The sequence below is a fragment of the Mus caroli genome, chromosome 6, assembly GCF_900094665.2.
Source record: "Mus caroli chromosome 6, CAROLI_EIJ_v1.1, whole genome shotgun sequence".
Taxonomy (NCBI): Eukaryota; Metazoa; Chordata; class Mammalia; order Rodentia; family Muridae; genus Mus; species Mus caroli.
The window spans coordinates 66,704,693-66,716,377 of record NC_034575.1 but is presented as its reverse complement, the minus strand read 5'-3'; the positions used below and the strand labels follow the sequence as shown (position 1 = coordinate 66,716,377).

Here is an 11,685-nt window from a genome sequence, read left to right as displayed (position 1 = left end):
CAAGAGACAGCTATATTTGGGTCCTTTCAGCAAAATCTTGCTAGTGTATGCAATGGTGTCAGCGTTTAGAAGCTGATTATGGGATGGATCCCTGGATACAGCAGTCTCTAAATGGTCCATCCTTTATTTCAATGATCACTCTCCTTACTTCATCTCAAAATGATAAGTCCTATCCAGTCCCTGTTTCTCTTATTACTTTGGATTCTGGGTAAGGAGACAATGAGATGCAGGAGGAGAATTGTGATAGAGGGTGAGCTCTGACTGGTGATATAGGCTGTCAATGTGTGGTGAGGCAGGTCCTATTTTCCAAGATGGACATATGAGGTAATTATCACTGCTCTCTCTACTTGGAGTCAGTGACTAATATTCTCTGTCTAGTTCAGAACCTTTATCTTGGGTTGGTTGAATTCAAACCAATACATTGGCCACCATTTTGTTGCAGTAAATCTTTCCAACCCAAATATGCCTTGGCAATGAAAACACAGCACAATGAATATGAATACATTCTGTGTGCCTATATTGGGCAAATGTATCTGTATAAATCTGCTCTGGAGTAGTTTATGTTTAAGCTGCTGTTATAGAAGTTATAGTGATTTTATTTATTTATTTTTTACATTACTCTTTTTTGAAATTACATAGTTTGTTTTCCTTACTAATGTAATGTCTTGCATAAACACTTATGCATCACCTACATTTAGGTCCTCTCCAGAACCATTTCATTCTCCATGTCCTGGTGCTGGAAAGACCCTTTCCACAAGAGACTGCCTTAGAGAAACTTCTCTATTCATCTGCATCTGTGTGTGGTTTTGACATATGATGGTTGTGTGATTTCCTTTAATTAAATCTAAATGCCTGAACTTGCTATTTACCTCCAGCATAGATCTCTCAAGTCACCTTACAGGTACTCCTCTATTATCATAAAACTAATGACTACATATCCATTTCAAAAATCCATTAACTCAACAATTTTCTTTGTAGACTACCACAAGGATTGCTATGGTGTAGTATTATCACCTTTAGCAGGTACCAGAACAAAATGTAGGCCTAGATAGCAGCAATAGCTCCATTTCTGAACTTGAATTTGCTAGTAATCATAATTTGCATTAGTCATTGCAAGTCATAGTCATGGCAAGACATAAAGATGTGGAAGTGATTACAGACTTTGTTATTACACTTAGGTATACATCTGTCCATGTAAAATAAGAAGCAAACCAAAGCTTGTAAGGTCTAATACAAAAGCTAACATTTTGATCTTAAGCAGAATCACTTGAGTACAGCCAAACTATAAAGCTTGAAAAGTCTAGCATCTCAAGTTTTGGCAATCCAAACACATACCAAATATAATTCCACATCAGGGCATTGTGTATTTTATGATGCTTACATAATGAGGCAATTTGAATTTTATAATGATTGCACATAGTGTTGAATAAGCAACTTAATGCTTGACATTGTGAGTGTTTAATGAGGATGTTTTTTTCAGGTAAATACAGTGTCACTATTAAACACACAAACACTATTTTAGTTATATGACCCCACTGAAATAGATCTGGCTTTACACGATAAACCTGGTGAAATAATCTCTCTTGATTCAAATCTCTCAGAATACTATACTTTTAGATAGAGTAACAAATTTATTGCTGCTCTGCACTGCATATAGAGCCCCTGCCCAACATTCTGAATTCAAACTAGGTTGTAGAAAATGAAAGATGAAAGACCTCATTTTCATTTGTAATGGGGTAAAGTAACCTTTCAGTATTCGGACTTCTATATGTCAATGTTCAGACCCAATGACTATTTAAAGTTCGTAATCAACTTCTCTGGAGGAATAACGTATTAGTGAGTCTTAAAATCTTTGCATCTCTTTTTCACTAATTCTAAGAAGCTCTATAATGTCAAGGTTTATAAAATAATCAGATGATAAAAATATCAATCAATTCAGAATGTAGAGTAAGAAATGCTGATGGAAACAATACAATCATAAACAAGACAAGGGATTTGAGGTACTGTTCTTTCCAAGTGACTCCAGCTATGCAAAAACCTGAATTATATTGTACTCACAGTTCAATGAAATATGTAAAGAAGCATTCACAGGTGTCTGTCAACTACAAACACTACATCAAATGGCCAGGAGAGGGAGCGAGAATATAGGCAGAGAAGGGCAAAGAGGCCAGTTTTGACAGTCTTAGTACTTAAAACAATAGGAAGCCAGCACTATTTGATGTAGTTTGTTTGTGCTTTCTTGTATTAATTCAAGCTCTTTATGTGTTTCCTTTTTAAGGCTTTTTTAAACCTGTTTACTTGTGTTCTCGTGTATTTCTTTTTTTCTTTTTGTTCTTGTTTTGCCCCGCCCCTCTACTGTATTTCTTTAAGGGAGTTATATATGACCTACTTAAAGTTCTCTGCCATCATCATGAGATGTGATTTTAATTCAAAATCTTGTTTTTTAGGTGTGTTGGGGTATCCAGGGCTTGCTGTTGTGGGAGAGCTGGGTTCTGATGGTNCCAAGCAGCATTGGTTTCTATTGCTTACATTCCATCTAGTTGTGTCTAGTGTTAGCTGTCTTTGCTGTCTCTGACTAGAGCCTGTCCCTCCTGCGAACCTGTGATCCAGTGACTCTGGTTATGTCAGAACTCCTTGGGAAGCTGCTTTCTCTGTGATCCTTGATGTGTCAGAAGTCCTGGGGGACATGCTGCTTCTTGGTCTCAGCAGAGTGGGTGGAGATCCAGAGCCCAGGGTATGCCCCTAGGATTGGGTGTGCTCAGGATAAGCTTGTGCTTCTAGTTGGGTAGGATTGCCTGTGTCTCCTAGGTCCTGGTAGCTCCCAGTTAGGGCATATATTGTGGGGGAGTCTGGGGATCTTACCTGTGACTCTGGATCTGCCAGAAATCCTGGAGGACAGGCTACATCTGGATGTGAGAGGATTAATGAGGGCAAAGCACAGGCTCTGTTCTTGGGGATAGGTGCAAGCTGGAAAGACTCCTGCTTCTGGTTGTGTACTCTGGGTCCTGGGTGTGTGCATGTCCCATTTAGGCCAGGTTTTGGGGAGGGAGTCAGGGTCTCACCAGTGATCCTGGATCTATTGAGAGTCTTGAAGGAGATGCTACCTCTGCACCCTTATTTATAATAGCCAGAAAATGGAAAACAAAACAAAACAAAACCTAGGGAAGAATGGATATAGAGAATGTGCTTCATTTGTACAATGGTATACTACTCAGCTATCAAAATAACGACTTCATGAAAATTGCAGGCTAATAGACAGAACTAGAAAATATCATCCTGAGTGAGGTAACCCAAACACAAAAGAACACACATGGTATGCACTCACTGGTAAGTGAATATTAGCTCAAATGCTCATAATATTCATGATTCAACTGATAGACCATATGAAGCTTAAGATGAAGGAAGACCAAAGTGTGGATGCTTCAGTCTTCCTTAGAAGTGACAATAAAACAATCACAAAATATAGAGGGAGGGAAGGATTTGTGGAGAGAGGAAGGGGAGGGAAAAAGGGGAGTGACATAATGAGGTATGTGAAGAGACAGGAGAGAAGTACAGAGGGTCAGGAAATTGAACAGAAATATGTAGCAGTGGGGGATTGGGAACTGGAGTTAACCACTAGAAAGTCCCAGATGCCAGGGAATCAAGAGGTACCCAGGACCAAGCAGGGATGACATTAGCCAAAATACCCCAAAAATGGAGATTGAACCTGTATAGACCTCTAGTAGAGGGTTGTGGCCAGCCACCAATCTCAAAATTTTTAACCCATAATTGTTGCTATCTAAAGGAAATGCAGGGACAAAAAAAAAAAAAATGGAACAGAGACCAAAGGAAAGGGCACTGAGAGAACACCCTACCTAGGGATCCATCTCATAAGCAGACATCAAACCCAGATACTGCAGCAGATGCCAAGAAGCACTTACTGAGAGGAGCTGGGTTATAGCTGTCCCCTAAGAGGATCTGCCAGTATCTGACCAATATAGATACAGATACAGCCAACTATTGGACTGAGTCCAGAGACCCCAATGGAAGAGTTAAATGAAGGACTGAAGGAGATGAAGGTGATTGGAACCCCACAGGAAGAACAACAATATTAGCCAACTATGTCCCCCATAGTTCCCAGGAACTAAAAAAACAACCAGAGAGCATATCTTCAGCGACCCATGGTTGCAGCTACATATGTAGCAGAGGATTGCCTTATTGAGCATCATTGGGAGGCGTAGCCCTTGGTCCTGTGGAGACTGGTGCCCCAGTGTAAAGGGATGCTAGTGCAGTGAGGTCATAGTGGGTGGGTGAGTGAGAGAGCACCCTCATCAAGCAAAGAAGAGGGAGAATGGGATAGCAGAGGGGAAAACAGGAAGAGGGACAACATTTGAAATGTAAATACATGAAATAGCAAATTTTAAAACATAAACAACAAAGAACTACCAATGAAATTAATACTAATGAAATAGTGTGGGAAGTGGTTTCCGCTGTGCCTGCGTGGTCTAATTGGTAAACAAGCAATGTGCGCATATGCGAGAGTGTTTTAGTGCCAAGTCACGGCCCATTACAGGGTGTGGTGATGAGGCTCTGGGAGAGCAGCCAATCAGGTGTGGACACGCTACACTAAGGTGTATATAAGCAGCGCCTTTTTAGTGCTTGGGGTCTTCCTCTTCATGTTGAAGATGGTGTAATAAAGTTGCTGCAGAAGGATCCGGTTTCTCATGCGTGTGTTCTTGCTGGCGAGACGATAGCACGTGAGAAAATAGATTAATGTCTTGCTCATCTAGGAAAGTTTTTTTTTTTTTCTGATGCTAATAAGATCAAGTAAAGAGACCCTCACCAACACATTTTACAGAGAGGGATAGACCTTGGAACACTCAGTTCTAAATAGGATGTCTCCATCAAATCTTTCCTAGTAGGGGTTAGAGTACCCTGTGTAAAAAGAGGTAGAAAGAGTCCAAAAATGAGAGATGATAGAGGACACCAAGAAAAAAAAAAGTTAAATTAACATGATTGACATGCAAATAAACTCACAGGGACTGAAGCACCATGAATAAGGAATAGCCCCAGGTCTGTCTCTTTAATGTTCTAGAGCTGAAAGACCTGTACACATGCCCCATTCCTAACCCGAGTCTATCTCCAATATTTAACCACTTCGAAATGAAAATTTAGTTTCCTCAAAAACCAACTACTCTTAAGGGTACATTGGATGCATAGCATCAGATGGAAAACAGAAAATGAATACAAAGACATGTGGGAATGTCTTTGTCTAATAATATCATGATAGGGCTCCTCCTTTTTAATAATTTTATCCATTATTTTTAAATTTGAATTTAATTTTCTTTTCACATATTTATTCTTTCCTGTTTTCATGCTTTAGGACATTTGAATATTTATTTGCATAATACATAAACTACAAGGTTCCAATTTATTTGTATGGCATTGCTTGCTTAGTGTATGAGGAAGTTTGTCTGTTTCTTGTGCCTTTGTTTTGTTCTTTTCTGTCTGTATGTTTTGGACAATTATTATGAGTTGTTTTTTGTTTTATATTAATTTTATTTTATTATTATTAATTATTATTGCATTGCAACATATTTATTTTCTAATTAGAGAGAGAAGGACATCAATCCTGATAGAAGGGATCATGAAGAGGAGCAGGGACAAATAGAAGGATAATAAACCATAATGAGAATACATTGTGTGAGGGAAAAATCAACTTTCAATAAAAGAATAAGGGAAAGAAGTATAGGGAGAAAGAAAAGAAAGAAGTACAAGAAAGAAAGAAAGAAAGAAAGAAAGAAAGAAAGAAAGAAAGAAAGAAAGAAAGAAAGAAAGAAAAAAAGAAAGAAACAAAGAAAGAGAAAGAAACAAAGAAAGAGAGAGAGAGAGAGAGAAAGAGAGAGAAAGAGAGAGAGAGAGAGAAAGAGAGAGAAAGAGAAAGAAAAAGAAAGAAAGAAATTAAGGAAGAAAGAAAGAAAAAGAAAGGAAGGAAGGAAGGAAGGAAGGAAGACAGAAAGGAAGAAATATTGTCCACAATACATTCATTTATACGTGCATCTCTGTGTTTTGATGATTGCAGATGCAATATACACCTTATTATTCTATGCATGCTGTTTCACTATATAGTATTCTTTTATTAATAAGTAATATATGGTAATTTTACACATCTGTTCCTTGTATTGAATGCCTGCATGAAGCAGTCACCAGATAGTCCATTTTCTCCAATGACTCATTCTAAATTTGTTCATCAAGTATGATTTACTAGCTTGATTGTTTTCCTTTTGGAATTAGTAGAATAATCTTTAATTATTTAACCATCCACTTTCTCAGACTCTCATCACAGTCATGTACAAAGATTTCTTCCCAAAGTATCTGACTATTTATTTCCCTGTCACACGTGTTCTATTATAATGCCTTCAAAGACCTCCCAATTTGGGAGTAACATTCTAGCTTCTTACATCAATGTGTAGTCCAAGTCAAACGGAAAAACTGAAAAGTTTGAAATCACAATTAACACTTGAGGAAGAAATGTGGCATATTTATGAATGGGGATAGAATAACTTAGTCACTGTAATTTTTCCAGGCTCATACATTTTCCAAAATGTTTCATAATTTATTATTCTTACTACCTAAAAATCCCATGGAAACAATGTACTATATTTCAATTATCCATTTATCTTGTGGTCTACATCAGGAGAGGCCATTGGTTCTATGAAGGCTCTATGCCCCTGTGTGAGGGAATGCAAGGGCCAGGAAGTGTGAGTGGGTAGGCTGGGGAGCAGAGCTTGGGGGAGAGGGTATGGCAAAGGTGTGTTTTTGAAGGGGATACCAGGAAAGGGGATAACATTTGAAATGTAAATAAAGAAAATATCCAATAAAAACAAAGAATTACAGAAAAAATGAAATTGTTTCCATTTCCTAACTATAGTGAATATAGCTGTAAAATATATGTATGTGCTTTTATGTCTGTTGTAGTCTGAAGAGTCCTTTAGGTATATCCACCGAAATGACATAGCTTAGTCATGTAGTAGTGTTATCTGTAGCTATTTGAGAAAATTGCACACTGATTTTACAGTTATTGCATTCCCATCAGCAATGAAGTGGGGCTCCTCTTTATTCCTTTCATCATTGCTGAAGTGTCTTGGTAGTCTTTGTTATATTTACTGAGGCTCTTCCAAAGCTTCAACAAAGTTTTTATATAATATATATGCTCAAGCTTGGTTATATGGACCACATGACAGGAACAGCTGTTTCTTTAAATGGAACTGATAAAAATTTTTCTCCTGATCTAGACTGCTGTGGTCTTTTAAGTAGCTTGAAAAGCATGTGCTAAAGAAGGAATTAGTTTGAACATGCTAGAAATACATCTGTGCTACTCTTCATCAGTCTTGTTGGAAAGATATGCAAGATGCACTATTTGGCTATTATTTGGAAAGTGCTATAAAGTATTTTGATATCTCAACCTCTGAAATTCTTCTGTATGTTGGCAGACTGTAAACTTTTATAAGGATTTCATTCTCTTCTCTGGAGAAATATGTCTTTGTAGGCAATTCAGAATTTCTTATTTCCTGCTAATGAAATCTCCTCAGTGTGATATCACTTTAGTTTCACACGTTGTTATGCTTCATGTAATGTTAAGAAAGTTAAAGATGCTCCAATCCATAGCGTAAGAAACATTCCAAGCCATGGAATAAGGCATGGATTTGAGATGTTCTTTATTTCAAACTACTGAATATATCTTAGAGATTTCTTTAGACTGTGTTAAATATGTAACCATGTAAGTAGGAGACAAGTCTCCTTTAAATCTCAACAACTCTTCAGGTAACCAGCAAAGGGATAAATATTCTAATCAATCACTAGGAGCATGCTCTTCTGACCAGGTCTTTCTTATAAGCAACATGAAGACAGTATGATTTGCATAAGTTTTTCTTCCTTCTAATGTCCCTGCCTCTTAGAGTATTATAAGAAGATCTTTCTCAGGGATGTGTCATGGTCCACACAAACTCAGGGAAAGTTTGAAGATGGTGTCCACACCTCAGTTCCTTGTATTTTTGCTTTTCTGGATTCCAGGTATGACTGTTTGGATGTGGCAAAAAAGTGGAGATGTTATTTAAATACAAAATGTTCTTGCTTTATTTGAAAGCCAACATCACATGGGAATTGACTTTCAGTTTAAAGAAATTGATACAATAAAAATCATTTATTTTTCTAAGTAGTTTAGAAGTGACTTTCATATTCAGTGTTGTGATCTACTAATATATATTCTATTTTTCCAGCCTCCAGAGGTGACATCTTGCTGACTCAGTCTCCAGCTATCCTGTCTGTGACTCCAGGAGAAAGAGTCAGTATCTCCTGCAGGGGCAGTCAGAGCATTGGCACAAGCATACACTGGTATCAGCAAAAAACAAATGGTTCTCCAAGGCTTCTCATAAAGTATGCTTCTGAGTCTATCTCTGGGATCCCCTCCAGGTTTAGTGGCAGTGGATCAGGGACAGATTTCACTCTTAGCATCAACAGTGTGGAGTCTGAAGATATTGCAAATTATTACTGTCAACAGAGTAATAGCTGGCCTACCACAGTGATGCAGACCATAGCAAAAATCACCAGGAAAGCAGAAGTATGTGGCTGGGTTCCTTTAGCTATTTCTGGTGGTGTCTCAACCTTCTTCAGAGTGTTTCATAGATGCAGCCATGTGTGATGTTTACAAAAATATGTGGAATGAAGAAGCCCTAAAGTTCTGCTTGACTGTGACATCTATTCATTCTATTTCAGGACTAGAATACATAGACTACAATTATCCTTATAAAATCAGTCTTCTTGCAGTGTATTGCCTCCTGAGAAAAATCTCATCATTCATAGACAACAGGAATGATTGATTATTTTTTACCCTTATAATGGTTAGAAAGTCAGATGAAGCATGGACTGAACCCAGAACATGTAGTTTACTCCTGTACCCCAAAAGACTAGAGAGCTTAGTTTCAGAGAGTCATGGCTCTGTTACAAATTTCTCTCTGCATATTTTAGTGTAAGTGAAAAACTCTTGACTATAAAGTATTATTCATATTTATGGATTTATATAAATTGTCCAATCAAATTTGTTAAAAATTGCAAATTTCTTGAACAGAGTTTTACAGTTACTAGTTAACAGACAAAAAAATAAAAAATAAAAAGAAAGAGATTGAAACAACACAATGATGTTTGTCAACTGAAGTTTCCAGAAATCTATGGACTTATCTTGAATCATTATAACATAAATGAGTATCAAAATGAAGATCTTTTTAAAAACAATGAAATAATGGAGGATGTCCTAACATTTTGGTTCACTTTTGCCACCAAAGAATTTTACAGAAATAGATAAAGCTTTAAGATTAGCATTTCACTTGAAAAACATCAGTGAAATATTTGTAGGTGCAAGAACAGAGTCTTTGAAAAGAAAAATATCCTTGGTTAAACATTTTCCTAAGTATGTAAATAATTCTGACACATCTCTCGATGATTTAACAAGTTCAAAGAGCATTGCAGAAAGAATCTTCAAACCTTATGTAAAAGTGTCTTCATCATGGATGTGTATAGTAGGGTAGGGATTACCAGGAAAAAGGGAAATTCTGTTAAAGAGATTAAGAATTTAAAATTTGGTGGGGTCTGATAGTTCATGTCTCTAAACACAGCATTTGGGATTTGGAGGCAGGAGTATTTCCATGAGTCCATGTCTATTCTGCTTTCCAGGCCAACTAAAGCTACATAGTAAGGACTTGTTTCTTCTATACTCTCTGTGTGCTTTCTCTCTCTCTCTCCCCCTCCCTCCCTCCCTCCCTCCCTTGCCTCTCTCTCCATGAAAGATGGAGGAGTGAACCATAGGCAAGCTCAAAGACCCCACAGGACTGATGGTAACTTCCTCTTCTTAAATTTGGAGACAATGTCTTCTGCTAATGTATAATTTCCCATTGCCTAGAATAGCTTATCAGAGATACACTTAGATCAGCTTTTCTTTATGCTCAATGCTGGAGTTATAGTTAAGTGTGGCTGAAACTGGGTTTTATGTGTTGAGAATTTAACTCAAGTTCTCATGTTTATCATGGCAAATACTTTACAGAGATATCTACCTGACCTTGAAACTAATTTATTAAAAGTAAAAAAGACAGTCTTTACAGTCAGGGAGAGTTATTTGAGGTTAATATATCGCAATACTATTTCATTTATTTTATGTCCAGTTTCTTGTTTATGCATTCATCAGTGAAGTATTTCTAACATTCTAAGGATTGTGAATACCAATAGTCATGGAAATATAGATTCTTTGAAACAATATTTTCACAAAAGTTTTCTATATGTTTGTAATTGGAGAAAATGCATACCTAAATAATACATTATATCTCATATTTAGAAATGTATTTTAAGATCTGAGGTTTTTGTGTTTGATTCTATGTTTATGTAAATTCATTAATTTTACAAATCATTTATATTTTATTCTTCTAATCCTACATCATGTCACTTTTGAATAAACCTGAAACTTTGTTCTATTGCTATTTAAGTAGACATAATTTAACACTTAATGGTTTTCCTATTTTGGCTCATTTCTTGAAAATAAAAACAACCAAAATATCCAGAAGATTGTTGATTAAATCTTCTCACCTCAACTATCCCAGATAACAAATGAACGACATTATCTTATATAAATATAGTGCATTACCACAATCTCTCCATCCATTGATAGGTTTCTAGGCCCTTTCTCATTTGTAGATAGTATGAATAGAGCAGCAGTGAAGTGGATGAGCAAGTGGGTCTAAAGTAGGTCATAGAGTCCTTTGGGTATAACCCCAAAAGTAGTATAGCTGAATCTTGAGGTAGATCATACTCCTATTTTTCAGGGTAATCTCCACACAGATTTCTGTATTGCTGAGAGAATTTGTACTTCTACCAGCTATTTCCCTTTCTCCACATACTCATCAGCATGAGCTATCATTTGTTTTGCTGTTCTTGGCTATTCTGACATCCTGACTTATATAAGAGGAAAGCAACACTGAAAGTGGAAGTGGACAAGAATTTCTATCCCTAACCAAGAACTTTCTGAAATGAAGAACAGCTTATAAAGGAAAATTATTTTTCTCTATTGGAGTCTCACTTGGTATATAAAACAAACTTAAGGTTAGGCCTCATTCCCTTAAATGTCAAGCAAAAATGAACTCAGTGGAATTTTTGTGCACTTTGACTCATATTGCTTTGTTTGTTTGTTTGTTTGTTTGTTTGTTTGTTTGTTTCGATACAGGTATCACTGTGTAGCCCTGGCTGTCCTGGAACTCACTCTTTAGACCAGGCTGGCCTTGAACACAGAAATCTGCCTGCCCCTGCCTCCCAAGAGCTAGGATTAAAGGTATGTGCCACAACCTTCTGGCTTGTGTTTTTTGTTACTTTGATTTATTTATTTATTTATTTATTTATTTATTTATTTATTTATTTATCTATCTATCTATTTATTTATTTTTGTTATTCTTTTTTTATTAGGTATTTTCCTCATTTACATTTCCAATGCTATCCCAAAAGTCCCCCATACCCCCCACTCCCCTACCCACCCACTCTCAATTTTTGGCCCTGGCATTCACCTGTACTGGGGCATATAAAGTTTGCAAGTCCAATGGGCATCTCTTTCCAGTGATGGCCGACTAGGCCATCTTTTGATACATATGCAGCTAGAGTCAAGAGCTCCAG

General features: G+C 36.9%; 1 gene segment (V, D, J or C); it reads left to right on the top strand.

Moving 5' to 3' along the window:
* Nucleotides 1-7,996: 7,996 nt before the first annotated feature.
* On the top strand, nucleotides 7,997-8,680 carry LOC110295644. The segment is given in 2 exon segments: nucleotides 7,997-8,052; nucleotides 8,259-8,680. Coding segments are annotated over 2 exon segments (471 nt in total).
* The last annotated feature ends 3,005 nt before the right edge of the window (nucleotides 8,681-11,685 follow it).